This window comes from Cydia strobilella, chromosome 6, assembly GCF_947568885.1.
Source record: "Cydia strobilella chromosome 6, ilCydStro3.1, whole genome shotgun sequence".
Taxonomy (NCBI): Eukaryota; Metazoa; Arthropoda; class Insecta; order Lepidoptera; family Tortricidae; genus Cydia; species Cydia strobilella.
The window spans coordinates 21,408,603-21,428,604 of record NC_086046.1 but is presented as its reverse complement, the minus strand read 5'-3'; the positions used below and the strand labels follow the sequence as shown (position 1 = coordinate 21,428,604).

At 57.3% G+C, this 20,002-nt stretch overlaps 1 protein-coding gene across 1 annotated transcript in view; it reads right to left on the bottom strand.

The window, feature by feature from the left end:
* Positions 1–20,002, bottom strand: part of LOC134742311 (intermembrane lipid transfer protein Vps13D) — an 87,117-nt gene that overhangs the window by 48,135 nt on the left and 18,980 nt on the right. The window contains exons 22-30 of the mRNA XM_063675362.1: positions 19,080–19,254; positions 17,529–17,648; positions 17,260–17,419; positions 12,674–12,826; positions 12,052–12,195; positions 9,678–9,822; positions 6,022–6,168; positions 1,040–1,176; positions 703–897 (exon numbers count right to left, since the gene is read on the bottom strand). Of these exons, the coding sequence (XP_063531432.1) occupies positions 703–897; positions 1,040–1,176; positions 6,022–6,168; positions 9,678–9,822; positions 12,052–12,195; positions 12,674–12,826; positions 17,260–17,419; positions 17,529–17,648; positions 19,080–19,254 (1,376 nt within the window). The remainder of the gene's footprint in view (positions 1–702; positions 898–1,039; positions 1,177–6,021; positions 6,169–9,677; positions 9,823–12,051; positions 12,196–12,673; positions 12,827–17,259; positions 17,420–17,528; positions 17,649–19,079; positions 19,255–20,002) is intronic.

The window sequence follows — 20,002 nt, the reverse complement described above, 5'->3', positions numbered from 1 at the left end:
TCTCTGTCTACATTCAGGCCGCTCGGCAGCGACATGGTGCGCGCGGCGGGCGGCGCGCGGCCGAAGTCGGGACACGACTTGGACACGAACACTGTGTGACACGAACAGCATGATACTATACCTCTCTGTCTACATTCAGGCCGCTCGGCAGCGACATGGTGCGCGCGGCGGGCGAAGTCGGGACACGACTTGGACACGAACACTGTGTGACACGAGCAGCACGATACTATACCTCTCTGTCTACATTCAGGCCGCTCGGCAGCGACATGGTGCGCGCGGCGGGCGAAGTCGGGACACGACTTGGACACGAACACTGTGTGACACGAGCAGCACGATACTATACCTCTCTGTCTACATTCAGGCCGCTCGGCAGCGACATGGTGCGCGCGGCGGGCGGCGCGCGGCCGAAGTCCGGACACGACTTGGACACGAACACTGTGTGACACGAGCAGCACGATACTGTACCTCTCTGTCTACATTCAGGCCGCTCGGCAGCGACATGGTGCGCGTGGCGGGCGGCCGAAGTCGGGACACGACTTCGACACGAACACTGTGTGACACGAGCAGCACGATACTATACCTCTCTGTCTACATTCAGGCCGCTCGGCAGCGACATGGTGCGCGCGGCGGGCGGCGCGCGGCCGAAGTCCGGACACGACTTGGACACGAACACTGTGTGACACGAGCAGCACGATACTATACCTCTCTGTCTACATTCAGGCCGCTCGGCAGCGACATGGTGCGCGCGGCGGGCGGCGCACGGCCGAAGTCGGGACACGACTTGGACACGAACACGGCCTTGGCGGGCACGTGCGGCGCGTGCGACACGAGCAGCATCCGGTGCTTGGATTCCGGGTCTTGTGTCAAATCCTCCATTGTTACGGAGTGGAGAGATACCTATCGAAAAATACAAATATAGGTAAGTATTTAGTGAATTGTTGTTGACAGATTTTCAGTGTATTTAGGGTTTTAGTACATCGCATATCGCATCCTTAGTTCTTGATGCTGAAATCGTACGAAGTAAGTATTATGTACTTACGTGTAGGTCAGATTCGTGCGGGCGCGGTCTGCGCAGGCGCACAGCGAACTCTCGGAACGCCAGTTGTACTAAACTGCGCTCACCGCGGCCGAGATCGGCACGCAGCTCCACAGTGAACGATGACAACTCGAAATGCACTGGTAACAGTCATATTGCATAATTAGCTTATTTTGAACCTTCTCACATTATTGTAAATACAAGTTATAGCGAAGGTGCTGGCTATGGTGGTTCAGAAGGTTTGTAGCTGAAGTAAAACACTTGTCTATGTACAAGAATTGAATGAATTTATTTACAGAATACACGGTTTATATACAAAAATGAAGAAAGAAAGAAAGAGACATATTTACATAGAAGAGTGAAACAAGAGATAACCCAAGAGAGAGGTACGCTGGTACATGCCGCAGGCGCGCGCGGCGCGCCTATAAAACTGAGTGGCCCGCCTTCGCGAGTCCTTTCGCTCGCCGGCCGCTGTGGAGTCAACGTCGTGTCGTCGGTCCGCCGTGCCCCGCTGCTTGGAAAGAAGACACGACGAGTCCGACGAAGATGCTGCAGGATATTCCAACTGTCCTTCTCAGGACAATCCAAACTGCTCTTATCAGAGCAATTTCATGTTTCTCCGCCTAACCGCGGAGTATGTCAATCGCACCGTTCCTCAGCCTCAGCACACGGTGTCAATCGATGTATCTTCACTTGTGTAGTGTGTTCCCACAGGGTTCCCCCTCAAGCGAAGCGTACCGGCAGGCGAATGGTGCGGCCTCGGCGGGTTGTGCTTGTAGGTACTTGAACGGTCGTGGTTGTGCTTTGTTCATTTCTTCGTTTCAGGATGCCTTTTTTCTGTTGTTGGTTGTTGTTGTCATTTTTGGTGTCTTGTGTTGTCGGTAAACTCGGTGAAACGGTCGGTTGCGTCGTTATATTCGATGTTGTTGCTGTAGGTATGTTTGTTGCGCTCGTTGAACTCGTAGTTGTAGGTATATCTTGCTCGGTGTCGGCGATGATGAATGCGGGTTTTAGGCGGTCGATCGAAATATTCGTCTGGCGGTTAGGTAGCTGCAGAGTGAATATTTTGTCGTTTCGTTTTAGTACTCGGTAGGGTCCGTCGTAAGGTGCTTGTAGCGGCTTCTTTACGGCGTCGACTCGTACGGATACTTGTTCGCAGGTTTAAAGGTCACGATGTACGAAAATAGGTTTCTTGTTGCCATGCGGGATTGTTGCTGTCGGCGTTAGGCTTTGTATGGTCGCTCGTAGTTTTTTTACGAAATCGGAGTCCATGGTGACGTCATCGCGCGTAGGTACTAACAGTTCGCCGGGTAATCGTACACTGCAGCCGTAAGTGAGTAGGGCTGGGCTTACACCGGTGTCTGTGCGTAGTGCGGCTCGTAGTCCAAGTAGAACGGTAGGTATTGTGTCGATCCATGTCTTCTCGGTTTGTAGTCTGGCCTTGAGTGCGGCCTTGAGACTTCTATGCCATCGTTCGATAATTCCGTTCGACTGAGCGTGATACGGCGTTGAACGGGTTCTTTCGATGCCGAGTAAGCGGGTAAGTGACGCAAATACTCGACTCTCGAATTGCCGTCCTTGGTCGGTCGTGATGGTAGCGGGGCATCCGAAGCGGGAGATCCATCCTTCGTATAGGGCTTTAGCGACGTCTTCGGCGGTGATCTCGCATAAAGGTATCGCTTCGGGCCATCTAGTTGCGCGGTCGATCATTGTGAGTAGGTATCGATGTCCGCTGGCGGTAATAGGTAGAGGTCCTACAAGGTCGATGTGAATATGTTCGAACCTTGTAGTTGGCGGGAAACTCGAAATGGGGCTTGCGGTGTGTCGCTGGATCTTCGCACGCTGGCAGTAAACGCATGCTTTTGCCCATTTGCCTACATCGGCATTTAGTCCGGGCCAAAAGTAGCGTTGAGCAACGAGTTTTCGTGATGTTCGGATTCCGGGATGGCTTATGTTGTGTACTGCGTTGAAGGCGGCACGGCGTTGTTCTTCGGGCACATAAGGTCGTAAGTCCGTGCTTGATGTTTCGCAGTACAGTTTTGTTGTAGTTCCGGGAATCGTGACTTGTTTCAGCAACAGGTTATCTTGCTGTGCGAGTGTTCGAATAGTGTCGCTATCTCGCTCTTGCGCTCTTGCTAGTTGTTCGTAGTCGATAGGAGATGGACATGCGATGGCTTCGATGCGAGATAGGGCGTCGGCAGCGGCGTTTTGAGTTCCCGGAATGTGTCGTATGTCTGTTGTGAACTCGCTTATATACAACAGCTGACGGGTGCGACGTGGTGATTCGTTGTTTGTGCTAGTTTTCGTAAATGCGTAGGTGAGCGGCTTGTGATCGGTGAAAATCATAAGTTCTCTTCCTTCGAACATTTTTCGGAAATGTTTCGTACTTAGGTATATTGCGAGTAGTTCTCGATCGAAGGTACTGTAGCGAGTCTGGGCGTCGGAGAATTTCTTCGAAAAGTAGCCAAGTGGTTGCCAGGCATTTTCGACGAATTGATTAAGTGAAGCTCCCGCGGCCTTGTCGCTCGCATCGCTGAATATTGCTAGCGGGGCGTGGTGGGAGGGGTGCGCGAGCAAAGCGGCGTTTTGTATGCTCACTTTGCACGCGTTGAATGCTTCATCGGCTTCGTTGTCCCAGCTGATTTCCGTTTTGTCGCGCTTCTTCGCATTGTGTAGGTATTTGCAGAGTGATGCTTGAATTTGTGCGGCATTTTTAATGTTTTCGCGGTAAAAATTCAGCATTCCGAGAAATCGTCGTAGCTCGTCGATGTTTTTCGGCTTAGGATAGTCGATGATTGCTTGCACTTTCTCGGTAGGTGGTCGTATGCCGTCTTTGCTGACTTCGTAGCCTAGGAACTTGACCGATGGCTGTCCGAATACGCATTTCGACGGGTTGATCGTGATACCGTAGTCTTCGAGTCTGCTTAGTACGGAGCGTAGATGTTTTTCGTGCGTAGATTCGTCGGCCGATGCGACAAGTAGGTCGTCGACGAATGGGAACACGAAGTCAAGGTCGCGCAGTACTTCGTGAATAAAGCGTTGAAATGTCTGTCCGCAGTTTTTGAGTCCGGGGCACATTCTCGGAAATTCGAATAGGCCAAATGGAGTTATAATGGCGCTCTTCTCGACGTCTTGCGCTGCTATTGGTAGTTGTTGGTAGGCGCGGTTGAGGTCCAAGGTGGAGAATATTTGTTTGCCGGCGAGTTGGTAAGTAAAATCACGTATGCGTGGGATTGGATAGCGGTCGGGCTTAGTGATTGCGTTTAGCCGTCGGTAATCGCCACACACACGTAAATCACCATTTTTCTTCGGTACGACGTGAAGAGGTGATGCCCAAGGGCTTTTGCTTGGTCTGCATAGGCCCTGTTCCATCATGTTGGCAAATTCTTTCTTCACGAGTTCGTAGCGGTGCGGTGCAATCGGACGTGGTCTGCAGTGAAGTGGTGGTCCGGTTGTTTCGATGAAATGTTCGACGTTGTGTTTCGGGCTAAGCTTCATGGAGGTAAGACGAGTTGTACCAGGGTAGTCGGCAAGTATGTTGTGGTACGACTGTTGCACGTCTATACTGCGCACGGTAGGTATGTTTGCAGTACAGAGTTGTGCGTTCGTGTATAGTAGAGTCTTGCCGTCGATCAGTCGTCTCCTCGTGATGTCGACTATGATGTGGTGGTAGTCCAGGAAATCTGCACCGATGATGGGCTTCGATACTGCAGCAATGATGAATTTCCACCGGAATGGTCTGCGTAGATTGAGATCAAGCTCCAGTGTCTTCTCGCCGTAGGTAGGAATAACTGTATTGTTAGCGGCGTACAGTTGAAAAGGTAGAGGTTGCGCCTTCGTGCCGGGTGTTCTTGGTAGGACGGAGATGTTCGCCCCAGTGTCTACCAAGAAGACAAGTTTGGTAGTTCGGTCTCGTACGAAAAGGCGGTGTGATTTGGTGGTAACGCCGGTTTCCGCCGCAGCCAGCGTTACGTCTAGTTTTCCGATGGTGCTGCTGTTGTCGCCGGGATTGGTTTGAAATTGCACGGCTGTGCACATTTCTGGGCGTCCATTCCAAATCGACGGTGGTAATGGCAATATGGCATCGGTGAGCTTCTGCGGCTGCGTGGGCTTCGGTTTCGGTCTTGCGATTGCAAATAGTTTCGTGGACGCGACGGGAAACGGCGATGAGAGCGGCTGTAGCGTTGGTTACTGTAGTTTTCGCGCGGTCTCGAACGCAGCTCGGCGACTTCGAGTGATAATCTTCTTATCTAGCCGATGAGGAATTGGGTGTCGAGAGCTGAGGTAGTCGGTGGAAGTGGTGGCGGTGGCAGTGAGAGTGGTAATACTGCGGGAGAAGAAACTGCGGCGATTTGGTGCGACGATGATGTTGACGTGTGCTCCATCATTTTGTCAGCGAGCAGCGCGAGGTCTTCGAGCGTAGTTTTTATTTTGAAAGCTTCGCTGACGGTGAGTACGGATTAAAGGTGGGGTGAAAGTATACAACTTTATGAGTTTTTTTATCGAGTGAAGTCACCGTGCCGTCCTGTGTTTCTAATCTAATTAACTAGATATTGAAAATTTAATTTAAAATTTCACTGTCTGCTTTAAAAAAATGTTTAATGCAAGATAAACAATAATAAGATAAGATAAGATAAGATTTACAATAGTAAAGATTTGCAATTTTTTGCGTTGTTTTCGGCTTATTCGTAATCTATCCGCTATTCAAGCGAATAAAATGTTTCTTAAACGATAAGTTTTATAATTCAGGTGGCGATTATACATTTTTATTATCGTAAAAATCGTTAAGTGAATCGTTTTCAAGGTCTTCGGAGGTGTAGAATGAAGTTAGCTCTAGATATATCTACATGTATACATGTGTACTGACGCGGCGTGTAGTACGGGGATCTAATCGTAATGTTGGCAGTAGCTCTACATATGGCTCTACACTGGTTATACAACATCTGTGTGTCTAACTGTGTGTGTGTGTGTGTGTGTGTGTATACCTGAGAGCGGCACGTGCTGCGGGCGCAGCGGGCGCGGCGGCGGCGCGGCGCGCGGGGGCGGGGCGGCGAGCGCGGCGGCGCGGAGGGCGGGGTCCAGCCGTAACGTTGTGTGTGTGTGTGTGTGTGTGTACCTGAGAGGGGCACGTGCTGCGGGCGCAGCGGGAGCGGCGGCGGCGCGGCGCGCGGGGGCGGGGCGGCGAGCGCGGCGGCGCGGAGGGCGGGGTCCAGCCGTAACGTTGTGTGTGTGTGTGTGTGTGTGTACCTGAGAGGGGCACGTGCTGCGGGCGCAGCGGGCGCGGCGGCGGCGCGGCGCGCGGGGGCGGGGCGGCGAGCGCGGCGGCGCGGAGGGCGGGGTCCAGCCGTAACGTTGTGTGTGTGTGTGTGTGTGTGTACCTGAGAGGGGCACGTGCTGCGGGCGCAGCGGGAGCGGCGGCGGCGCGGCGCGCGGGGGCGGGGCGGCGAGCGCGGCGGCGCGGAGGGCGGGGTCCAGCCGTAACGTTGTGTGTGTGTGTGTGTGTGTGTACCTGAGAGGGGCACGTGCTGCGGGCGCAGCGGGAGCGGCGGCGGCGCGGCGCGCGGGGGCGGGGCGGCGAGCGCGGCGGCGCGGAGGGCGGGGTCCAGCCGTAACGTTGTGTGTGTGTGTGTGTGTGTGTACCTGAGAGGGGCACGTGCTGCGGGCGCAGCGGGAGCGGCGGCGGCGCGGCGCGCGGGGGCGGGGCGGCGAGCGCGGCGGCGCGGAGGGCGGGGTCCAGCCGTAACGTTGTGTGTGTGTGTGTGTGTGTGTACCTGAGAGGGGCACGTGCTGCGGGCGCAGCGGGAGCGGCGGCGGCGCGGCGCGCGGGGGCGGGGCGGCGAGCGCGGCGGCGCGGAGGGCGGGGTCCAGCCGTAACGTTGTGTGTGTGTGTGTGTGTGTGTACCTGAGAGGGGCACGTGCTGCGGGCGCAGCGGGAGCGGCGGCGGCGCGGCGCGCGGGGGCGGGGCGGCGAGCGCGGCGGCGCGGAGGGCGGGGTCCAGCCGTAACGTTGTGTGTGTGTGTGTGTGTGTGTACCTGAGAGGGGCACGTGCTGCGGGCGCAGCGGGAGCGGCGGCGGCGCGGCGCGCGGGGGCGGGGCGGCGAGCGCGGCGGCGCGGAGGGCGGGGTCCAGCCGTAACGTTGTGTGTGTGTGTGTGTGTGTGTGTGTACCTGAGAGGGGCACGTGCTGCGGGCGCAGCGGGAGCGGCGGCGGCGCGGCGCGCGGGGGCGGGGCGGCGAGCGCGGCGGCGCGGAGGGCGGGGTCCAGCCGTAACGTTGTGTGTGTGTGTGTGTGTGTACCTGAGAGGGGCACGTGCTGCGGGCGCAGCGGGAGCGGCGGCGGCGCGGCGCGCGGGGGCGGGGCGGCGAGCGCGGCGGCGCGGAGGGCGGGGTCCAGCCGTAACGTTGTGTGTGTGTGTGTGTGTGTGTACCTGAGAGGGGCACGTGCTGCGGGCGCAGCGGGAGCGGCGGCGGCGCGGCGCGCGGGGGCGGGGCGGCGAGCGCGGCGGCGCGGAGGGCGGGGTCCAGCCGTAACGTTGTGTGTGTGTGTGTGTGTGTGTACCTGAGAGGGGCACGTGCTGCGGGCGCAGCGGGAGCGGCGGCGGCGCGGCGCGCGGGGGCGGGGCGGCGAGCGCGGCGGCGCGGAGGGCGGGGTCCAGCCGTAACGTTGTGTGTGTGTGTGTGTGTGTACCTGAGAGGGGCACGTGCTGCGGGCGCAGCGGGAGCGGCGGCGGCGCGGCGCGCGGGGGCGGGGCGGCGAGCGCGGCGGCGCGGAGGGCGGGGTCCAGCCGTAACGTTGTGTGTGTGTGTGTGTGTGTGTACCTGAGAGGGGCACGTGCTGCGGGCGCAGCGGGAGCGGCGGCGGCGCGGCGCGCGGGGGCGGGGCGGCGAGCGCGGCGGCGCGGAGGGCGGGGTCCAGCCGTAACGTTGTGTGTGTGTGTGTGTGTGTGTACCTGAGAGGGGCACGTGCTGCGGGCGCAGCGGGAGCGGCGGCGGCGCGGCGCGCGGGGGCGGGGCGGCGAGCGCGGCGGCGCGGAGGGCGGGGTCCAGCCGTAACGTTGTGTGTGTGTGTGTGTGTGTGTACCTGAGAGGGGCACGTGCTGCGGGCGCAGCGGGAGCGGCGGCGGCGCGGCGCGCGGGGGCGGGGCGGCGAGCGCGGCGGCGCGGAGGGCGGGGTCCAGCCGTAACGTTGTGTGTGTGTGTGTGTGTGTGTACCTGAGAGGGGCACGTGCTGCGGGCGCAGCGGGAGCGGCGGCGGCGCGGCGCGCGGGGGCGGGGCGGCGAGCGCGGCGGCGCGGAGGGCGGGGTCCAGCCGTAACGTTGTGTGTGTGTGTGTGTGTGTGTACCTGAGAGGGGCACGTGCTGCGGGCGCAGCGGGAGCGGCGGCGGCGCGGCGCGCGGGGGCGGGGCGGCGAGCGCGGCGGCGCGGAGGGCGGGGTCCAGCCGTAACGTTGTGTGTGTGTGTGTGTGTGTACCTGAGAGGGGCACGTGCTGCGGGCGCAGCGGGAGCGGCGGCGGCGCGGCGCGCGGGGGCGGGGCGGCGAGCGCGGCGGCGCGGAGGGCGGGGTCCAGCCGTAACGTTGTGTGTGTGTGTGTGTGTGTGTGTACCTGAGAGGGGCACGTGCTGCGGGCGCAGCGGGAGCGGCGGCGGCGCGGCGCGCGGGGGCGGGGCGGCGAGCGCGGCGGCGCGGAGGGCGGGGTCCAGCCGTAACGTTGTGTGTGTGTGTGTGTGTGTGTACCTGAGAGGGGCACGTGCTGCGGGCGCAGCGGGAGCGGCGGCGGCGCGGCGCGCGGGGGCGGGGCGGCGAGCGCGGCGGCGCGGAGGGCGGGGTCCAGCCGTAACGTTGTGTGTGTGTGTGTGTGTGTACCTGAGAGGGGCACGTGCTGCGGGCGCAGCGGGAGCGGCGGCGGCGCGGCGCGCGGGGGCGGGGCGGCGAGCGCGGCGGCGCGGAGGGCGGGGTCCAGCCGTAACGTTGTGTGTGTGTGTGTGTGTGTGTACCTGAGAGGGGCACGTGCTGCGGGCGCAGCGGGAGCGGCGGCGGCGCGGCGCGCGGGGGCGGGGCGGCGAGCGCGGCGGCGCGGAGGGCGGGGTCCAGCCGTAACGTTGTGTGTGTGTGTGTGTGTGTGTACCTGAGAGGGGCACGTGCTGCGGGCGCAGCGGGAGCGGCGGCGGCGCGGCGCGCGGGGGCGGGGCGGCGAGCGCGGCGGCGCGGAGGGCGGGGTCCAGCCGTAACGTTGTGTGTGTGTGTGTGTGTGTACCTGAGAGGGGCACGTGCTGCGGGCGCAGCGGGAGCGGCGGCGGCGCGGCGCGCGGGGGCGGGGCGGCGAGCGCGGCGGCGCGGAGGGCGGGGTCCAGCCGTAACGTTGTGTGTGTGTGTGTGTGTGTGTACCTGAGAGGGGCACGTGCTGCGGGCGCAGCGGGAGCGGCGGCGGCGCGGCGCGCGGGGGCGGGGCGGCGAGCGCGGCGGCGCGGAGGGCGGGGTCCAGCCGTAACGTTGTGTGTGTGTGTGTGTGTGTGTACCTGAGAGGGGCACGTGCTGCGGGCGCAGCGGGAGCGGCGGCGGCGCGGCGCGCGGGGGCGGGGCGGCGAGCGCGGCGGCGCGGAGGGCGGGGTCCAGCCGTAACGTTGTGTGTGTGTGTGTACCTGAGAGGGGCACGTGCTGCGGGCGCAGCGGGAGCGGCGGCGGCGCGGCGCGCGGGGGCGGGGCGGCGAGCGCGGCGGCGCGGAGGGCGGGGTCCAGCCGTAATGTTGGCACTGCTGGCTCCATCTCTTGGACTGACATCGACTCCTGCACATACAGTACAAACAAGATATTGATACAATCATAATGAGGAGGTACTTTTCATCGGGTAGTCACACAAATCTCTGTTTTGACATTTTGCTGGCACGTCAGTTAGCCGCGACCACGACCAGTGAAACCTGCGTCGAAACGTCGGTAAATAAAGGTAACAAAATAAACTCGCGATAGACCCGATTGTAAATGACATGAACATGATGTTGCACCGCCTACAAGTTATCTGCTTTGCCCGAAGGTTGACTGGTAGAGAATGCCTTGTAGCATTAAGTCCGCCTTTTGTACGATTGTATTTTCTTATGTGCAATAAAGATTAAATAAATAAATAAATGTGATTTAATATGTCATAATGAGGGAACCTCATAATCATCATTTTAGCCTTCAGTCGCTCACTGCTGAGCATAGGCCTCTCTTCGTGTACGCCACTTATCCCGGTACTGGGTTAGTCTCATCCAAAAGTGCCCCGCGATTTTTCGAACCTCATCCACCCGACGAGCCGACGGACGCCAGGCGCTTTTTTCATCCGAAAGCGACCAATTAGCGAACTGATCATCGTCACGCAGTGGTGAACTATTAAACTGGACGTACAATAGTAGATTGTTAACCAAGGGTGGAAAGTGAACCATATCGAGATATTTTCGAGTTCGAGAGTGAGATGGTTACTTTTACCCGAGTTAAACACTACTTTTCATTTTGACTATGAGGAAAGTCAAACACAAGAAACCACTGGGATTGGCGCCATTTATATTTTGATCGGAAAAAAACTCTTAAAACCATAGACAATCCGATCTTAAATTGGGGTGTGTCTGAAACGGGCTTAAAGCATACGCGCCTTAAAAAAGTTAAACTGAATGAATGAATAATGTAATGATACTATTATAAACAGTCATCGTCATTTATATAGACTTAATAAGAAATATTAATGTTTATTTCATACATTTAAATATTAAAACATACAAGTAGTATTTTTTTTAAATAATGCAATGCAATTGACATTTAATTCCGATAATACTTGGTCTGAAAATGCGGAAGAGAAGAGCTTTTAACTGAATAATATGGCATATATGGCTGTTAGCCGTTGCTCGAAGTACAAATAAAAAAATACTTCTATACTGTTCGTAATGACAACCGAATATGACTCTTATTTCACACTATTTAAATGCATTATTAAATACCTGATGGTACTGTTGGGTAGGCATAGGCGCGGGTGCAGGCTCGTCGGCAGCGCTGAGGTATCTAATAGCTGTTCGCAATGACAACCGAATATGACTCTTATTTCACACTAATTAAGTGCATTATTAAATACCTGATGGTACTGTTGGGTAGGCATAGGCACGGGTGCAAGCTCGTCGGCAGCGCTGAGGTATCTAATAGCTGTTCGCAATGACAACCGAATATGACTCTTATTTCACACTAATTAAGTGCATTATTAAATACCTGATGGTACTGTTGGGTAGGCATAGGCACGGGTGCAGGCTCGTCGGCAGCGCTGAGGTATCTAATAGCTGTTCGCAATGACAACCGAATATGACTCTTATTTCACACTATTTAAGTGCATTATTAAATACCTGATGGTACTGTTGGGCAGGCATAGGCGCGGGTGCAGGCTCGTCGGCAGCGCTGAGGTATCTAATAGCTGTTCGCAATGACAACCGAATATGACTCTTATTTCACACTAATTAAGTGCATTATTAAATACCTGATGGTACTGTTGGGTAGGCATAGGCGCGGGTGCAGGCTCGTCGGCAGCGCTGAGGTATCTAATAGCTGTTCGCAATGACAACCGAATATGACTCTTATTTCACACTATTTAAGTGCATTATTAAATACCTGATGGTACTGTTGGGCAGGCATAGGCGCGGGTGCAGGCTCGTCGGCAGCGCTGAGGTATCTAATAGCTGTTCGCAATGACAACCGAATATGACTCTTATTTCACACTAATTAAGTGCATTATTAAATACCTGATGGTACTGTTGGGTAGGCATAGGCGCGGGTGCAGGCTCGTCGGCAGCGCTGAGGTATCTAATAGCTGTTCGCAATGACAACCGAATATGACTCTTATTTCACACTATTTAAGTGCATTATTAAATACCTGATGGTACTGTTGGGCAGGCATAGGCGCGGGTGCAGGCTCGTCGGCAGCGCTGAGGTATCTAATAGCTGTTCGCAATGACAACCGAATATGACTCTTATTTCACACTAATTAAGTGCATTATTAAATACCTGATGATACTGTTGGGTAGGCATAGGCGCGGGTGCAGGCTCGTCAGCGGCGCTGAGATATCTTATCGTGTCTAATAGCTGCTCATATTGTTCGCGACGCGCTGAGACGTGGAGACCGCCCACCACTTGACCGGTCACTTCGCACTGCCACACAAATACAAATCAAATTGTATTTTATGGTCGAGAATTATGTTCAGAGATATTTATTTGCCAATGCATTGGGGAAACATAAAATAAATAAATATCAGGGGACATCCTAAGCTTGTACTATGGCTGCTAGGCGACGATATACATAGAAAACACCCATGACTTAAAAACAAACATTTGCGTCCATCACACAAATAAATGCCCTTACCGGGATTCGAACCCAGGACCATCGGCTTCACAGGCAGGATCACGACCCACTAGGCTAGACCGGTCGTCATATTTTAAAACAAAGCGATATTTGGAGAAAATTAGTTAAAATCAGCACACCTGATTATCACAATCTACATACATGATGAAGAAGACCCGTAACCAGAAACCGATAAACTGTGATTAAATTTTTCGTGCATACTTGCACTACAGAAACCATAACTAGCGTAAATTCAAATGGATTTTAGTAAAATTATTAAAAATGTACCTGTGGCTCAGCATTCGGCTCGAGGTGCCCATAATGCACAGCTAGCTGTAGCGCTGTGTTGTGTAACACAGGCTTGCCGCCGCCGGCGTCGTAAATCGACGGCATGCTTTCGGCGCTGAGTGTTGTCTGCTTTAGTTTAGAGCTCACGTCCACCTGAGGAAGAAATGTATCATATTTATAATTATGAGAACAACTTCAAGCGTTTTTTTTATACATCAAGATCAACTTGACATGTTGAGTCGCGCCGGTAGCAGATGCTAGATCACTTTTTATATAATTTTGTACTCTTTATATAATTTTACAAGTGGCACGAGGATTTTTGTACTTAACTAGGCTCAGGAAGTAGGCTCATGCGGCCGAGGTGGGCCACGAGCACTAGCGGGGACACTACACACACCGGGGACACTAGTACTCACGGACGCGAGCGAGATGTCGGTGACGCGCACGCGGTAGGCGGCGCGGAGCCCGCGCGGCCGGTTGGCGAGGCTCATGCGGCCGAGGTGGGCCACGAGCACTAGCGGGGACACTACACACACCGGGGACACTAGTACTCACGGACGCGAGCGAGATGTCGGTGACGCGCACGCGGTAGGCGGCGCGGAGCCCGCGCGGCCGGTTGGCGAGGCTCATGCGGCCGAGGTGGGCCACGAGCACTAGCGGGGACACTACACACACCGGGGACACTAGTACTCACGGACGCGAGCGAGATGTCGGTGACGCGCACGCGGTAGGCGGCGCGGAGCCCGCGCGGCCGGTTGGCGAGGCTCATGCGGCCGAGGTGGGCCACGAGCACTAGCGGGGACACTACACACACCGGGGACACTAGTACTCACGGACGCGAGCGAGATGTCGGTGACGCGCACGCGGTAGGCGGCGCGGAGCCCGCGCGGCCGGTTGGCGAGGCTCATGCGGCCGAGGTGGGCCACGAGCACTAGCGGGGACACTACACACACCGGGGACACTAGTACTCACGGACGCGAGCGAGATGTCGGTGACGCGCACGCGGTAGGCGGCGCGGAGCCCGCGCGGCCGGTTGGCGAGGCTCATGCGGCCGAGGTGGGCCACGAGCACTAGCGGGGACACTACACACACCGGGGACACTAGTACTCACGGACGCGAGCGAGATGTCGGTGACGCGCACGCGGTAGGCGGCGCGGAGCCCGCGCGGCCGGTTGGCGAGGCTCATGCGGCCGAGGTGGGCCACGAGCACTAGCGGGGACACTACACACACCGGGGACACTAGTACTCACGGACGCGAGCGAGATGTCGGTGACGCGCACGCGGTAGGCGGCGCGGAGCCCGCGCGGCCGGTTGGCGAGGCTCATGCGGCCGAGGTGGGCCACGAGCACTAGCGGGGACACTACACACACCGGGGACACTAGTACTCACGGACGCGAGCGAGATGTCGGTGACGCGCACGCGGTAGGCGGCGCGGAGCCCGCGCGGCCGGTTGGCGAGGCTCATGCGGCCGAGGTGGGCCACGAGCACTAGCGGGGACACTACACACACCGGGGACACTAGTACTCACGGACGCGAGCGAGATGTCGGTGACGCGCACGCGGTAGGCGGCGCGGAGCCCGCGCGGCCGGTTGGCGAGGCTCATGCGGCCGAGGTGGGCCACGAGCACTAGCGGGGACACTACACACACCGGGGACACTAGTACTCACGGACGCGAGCGAGATGTCGGTGACGCGCACGCGGTAGGCGGCGCGGAGCCCGCGCGGCCGGTTGGCGAGGCTCATGCGGCCGAGGTGGGCCACGAGCACTAGCGGGGACACTACACACACCGGGGACACTAGTACTCACGGACGCGAGCGAGATGTCGGTGACGCGCACGCGGTAGGCGGCGCGGAGCCCGCGCGGCCGGTTGGCGAGGCTCATGCGGCCGAGGTGGGCCACGAGCACTAGCGGGGACACTACACACACCGGGGACACTAGTACTCACGGACGCGAGCGAGATGTCGGTGACGCGCACGCGGTAGGCGGCGCGGAGCCCGCGCGGCCGGTTGGCGAGGCTCATGCGGCCGAGGTGGGCCACGAGCACTAGCGGGGACACTACACACACCGGGGACACTAGTACTCACGGACGCGACCGAGATGTCGGTGACGCGCACGCGGTAGGCGGCGCGGAGCCCGCGCGGCCGGTTGGCGAGGCTCATGCGGCCGAGGTGGGCCACGAGCACTAGCGGGGACACTACACACACCGGGGACACTAGTACTCACGGACGCGAGCGAGATGTCGGTGACGCGCACGCGGTAGGCGGCGCGGAGCCCGCGCGGCCGGTTGGCGGGGCTCATGCGGCCGAGGTGGGCCACGAGCACTAGCGGGGACACTACACACACCGGGAACACTAGTACTCACGGACGCGAGCGAGATGTCGGTGACGCGCACGCGGTAGGCGGCGCGGAGCCCGCGCGGCCGGTTGGCGAGGCTCATGCGGCCGAGGTGGGCCACGAGCACTAGCGGGGACACTACACACACCGGGGACACTAGTACTCACGGACGCGACCGAGATGTCGGTGACGCGCACGCGGTAGGCGGCGCGGAGCCCGCGCGGCCGGTTGGCGAGGCTCATGCGGCCGAGGTGGGCCACGAGCACTAGCGGGGACACTACACACACCGGGGACACTAGTACTTACGGACGCGAGCGAGATGTCGGTGACGCGCACGCGGTAAGCGGCGCGGAGCCCGCGCGGCCGGTTGGCGAGGCTCATGCGGCCGAGGTGGGCCACGAGCACTAGCGGGGACACTACACACACCGGGGACACTAGTACTCACGGACGCGAGCGAGATGTCGGTGACGCGCACGCGGTAGGCGGCGCGGAGCCCGCGCGGCCGGTTGGCGAGGCTCATGCGGCCGAGGTGGGCCACGAGCACTAGCGGGGACACTACACACACCGGGGACACTAGTACTCACGGACGCGAGCGAGATGTCGGTGACGCGCACGCGGTAGGCGGCGCGGAGCCCGCGCGGCCGGTTGGCGAGGCTCATGCGGCCGAGGTGGGCCACGAGCACTAGCGGGGACACTACACACACCGGGGACACTAGTACTCACGGACGCGACCGAGATGTCGGTGACGCGCACGCGGTAGGCGGCGCGGAGCCCGCGCGGCCGGTTGGCGAGGCTCATGCGGCCGAGGTGGGCCACGAGCACTAGCGGGGACACTACACACACCGGGGACACTAGTACTCACGGACGCGAGCGAGATGTCGGTGACGCGCACGCGGTAGGCGGCGCGGAGCCCGCGCGGCCGGTTGGCGAGGCTCATGCGGCCGAGGTGGGCCACGAGCACTAGCGGGGACACTACACACACCGGGGACACTAGTACTCACGGACGCGAGCGAGATGTCGGTGACGCGCACGCGGTAGGCGGCGCGGAGCCCGCGCGGCCGGTTGGCGAGGCTCATGCGGCCGAGGTGGGCCACGAGCACTAGCGGGGACACTACACACACCGGGGACACTAGTACTCACGGACGCGACCGAGATGTCGGTGACGCGCACGCGGTAGGCGGCGCGGAGCCCGCGCGGCCGGTTGGCGAGGCTCATGCGGCCGAGGTGGGCCACGAGCACTAGCGGGGACACTACACACACCGGGGACACTAGTACTCACGGACGCGAGCGAGATGTCGGTGACGCGCACGCGGTAGGCGGCGCGGAGCCCGCGCGGCCGGTTGGCGAGGCTCATGCGGCCGAGGTGGGCCACGAGCACTAGCGGGGACACTACACACACCGGGGACACTAGTACTCACGGACGCGAGCGAGATGTCGGTGACGCGCACGCGGTAGGCGGCGCGGAGCCCGCGCGGCCGGTTGGCGAGGCTCATGCGGCCGAGGTGGGCCACGAGCACTAGCGGGGACACTACACACACCGGGGACACTAGTACTCACGGACGCGAGCGAGATGTCGGTGACGCGCACGCGGTAGGCGGCGCGGAGCCCGCGCGGCCGGTTGGCGAGGCTCATGCGGCCGAGGTGGGCCACGAGCACTAGCGGGGACACTACACACACCGGGGACACTAGTACTCACGGACGCGAGCGAGATGTCGGTGACGCGCACGCGGTAGGCGGCGCGGAGCCCGCGCGGCCGGTTGGCGAGGCTCATGCGGCCGAGGTGGGCCACGAGCACTAGCGGGGACACTACACACACCGGGGACACTAGTACTCACGGACGCGAGCGAGATGTCGGTGACGCGCACGCGGTAGGCGGCGCGGAGCCCGCGCGGCCGGTTGGCGAGGCTCATGCGGCCGAGGTGGGCCACGAGCACTAGCGGGGACACTACACACACCGGGGACACTAGTACTCACGGACGCGAGCGAGATGTCGGTGACGCGCACGCGGTAGGCGGCGCGGAGCCCGCGCGGCCGGTTGGCGAGGCTCATGCGGCCGAGGTGGGCCACGAGCACTAGCGGGGACACTACACACACCGGGGACACTAGTACTCACGGACGCGAGCGAGATGTCGGTGACGCGCACGCGGTAGGCGGCGCGGAGCCCGCGCGGCCGGTTGGCGAGGCTCATGCGGCCGAGGTGGGCCACGAGCACTAGCGGGGACACTACACACACCGGGGACACTAGTACTCACGGACGCGAGCGAGATGTCGGTGACGCGCACGCGGTAGGCGGCGCGGAGCCCGCGCGGCCGGTTGGCGAGGCTCATGCGGCCGAGGTGGGCCACGAACACATGTGGGGATAAGGCTGATCGGGGGACAACCACCACTGGGGATTCCAGTTCGATGTTTACTCTACAAAAAAAAACATCATTTTCAAATTAATTTCGTCCGCACACCATACAAATCTCGTAATTCCAAGTACCATAACACTACTTCTAAGTAGTGAAGTTAAGGGTCTTACGTGAGATTGATTTCCTCGGCTGGCTCGTCAATAGAGTATCCTAAACTAGTGGTGCGACGACGCGGCGATACACCCTCCATTGAATTCGAAATCTTCGGGTTTGCGTACAGCGTGTCACCCCTGAAACAAGCGTCTTTTGTAATACAGTGGAACCTCGATAGCACGAATCTCAAGGGAAACGGCAAAAACTTAGTGTTAACGAGGTTTCGTCTTATCGAGAGCATCGACTTAGGGAGGTTTCAAGTTACAGAGGTAAGACGCTTGAAAAATTCGTGTTAGAGAGGTAATTATAGAAACGCAGAAAAGTCTTTATTGTCTGTTTCTCGTTACAGAGGTTTGTCAGTATATAACTGTGTTGTAGAGGTCAAATTTCATTTTTCGAGTTATAGAGGTAAAAAAAATGTACTGAATAGCCGTGAAGGGAATCGCTGCTTACTTCGTCTTAATGACGTTGAATATTTCCATTTATGGAGGTTTTAGGCTCTGAAGGGAAGGGAATAGCATTTTATTCCGTGTTAACGAGGATTTCGTCTTATGGAGGTTCGGGTTAGCGAGGTTCCACTGTATTTCATTTCATTTATTCTCTCTCATAAACACTTGCACTTGCTTGCTTGTTTTATTTGCACTTGAGTCCGCTACTGAATTATTAAGTTAAGGGATTCTGTCTCACAATAATGAGTAGTAAGTAAAGTATTCATATATACAAAATAAATTATCAGTATCTGTTGAGCGTAGACTATTTTTCCCGAAGCTCGTACGCCGAAGACTGGAACGCGCTGGCCGAAGAGAAGCTGCTGCTGATTACCTCTAAGATACCACCACCATGTTACCGGGTTAGTGTGAGGGTTAGTAAGAACACTTATTTTAGGGTTAATAAAATGTTAAGTGTAGAGGTGTTGTAGATAGACGAGTTGTTGATGGACTGACGAGGCTCGGTTGGGCGGCCATATTTATATGATTGCGCACCGTGCGCCGCCCACTACGTCACGTGGGTGAGTTGTGCAGAGTCAGTTTCCATTTCTTGACCAATCAGCTTACGCTATTTTACAAAGTTAGGGAATAGGTAGTTTTTATTATAGGGACATTGATTCTTAATAATAAACATTGATTGGCTTATAACTATGCACAAAATATAGAAATAAAACATAAAATTCTCACAATGACAAAAAATACACAAAATTACACCAAATTAGAAGATCACAAAACGTACAATAAAAAACATCTTAAAAAGCTATATGCGACAGTATCCGTTACTAAATCAAACTGTGTAAGGCGATCGTGTTTGTCCGCTTGGCACGCGATTGCAGGGAGATACAACTGGTTCCAATCCTCTCTCAGACAGGAATAATTCTGTAGGTACAGTCGCCATCAGATATATCGGAGCGGCCGAGGTGCTCAAAAATATCTGAACACGCACTCTAGCGCCTTGACAATAGAGGCGTGTTCAGATATTTGTGAGCGCCTTGGCCGCTCCGATATATCTGATGGCGACCGTACGCAGTCTATTATGTGGTATTTTTAATTGATTTAATTAAATATTGTGGGTAATACCTGGCTACGAGTCCGACGGCCATGTCGTGGGCAGCGGCGCGGATCGAGCGGGCTAGGTTAGCGAGGTATTGCTTGAATTCTGTGAGGCAGGAGCGAAGCTCTCGTAGTAAGGCACTTGAATGTGTCACCCATACGCTGGCGACGTGTAGTGCCACTGAAGCTTCCACACCTGTTAAACAATACAATACAGTTTTTTTTAGTCTATTTAGAACACAAACAGTCACATATACAAATGGATTTGAAGTACAAATGTACTCAACATACTTAAGAAACAGACCTGGAGGTAACTTTGTAAATGTATTTAAAAAGATTATGTATAGCGAGACGTTTTTACTTCTGACACAAGCTAGTATTAGTGTCTAAATACAACACTTTTTTTCGGGAGATAATAGCCGAAGGCGCATCGGCAGAAGCCGTGATAATTAGGCTCATGCATGAAAGTTTATATTTGAACGAAATATTTTTTATTCGGATGTTTGTTACCGTTATATCGTGTTTAAATGCAGTTCCGTTATTAAATTATCATTGAATTACTTAAAATAATAAATAAAAAGTACAAAAAATTGCCCGCGAGAAGCTAGTGAGCGAAACGTCACGTGACGTCACGCGTTCGACAGATTAGTTCACAATGTTCACATAAGTGTCATTAGTAGCAAACGTCAGTTGGACCGTCCAACGTGTGACGTCATCACGTTCTGTCGAATTCGCGCCAAAAAATATGAGCGTTTCAACCGCTCAATATTTAAAATATATTTTTTATAGAATAATGTGAAGTGTAAACCTAAAGTACATTTTTTTTGGTGTACAAACGATATAAATTATGATTACAAAATTTAAAAAAAAATGTATGGGAGCTAATTGAAGTGATTTATTAACAACAACACTCTTCACTGGTCATCGGTTAAGGTGGACAAAAGGGTATT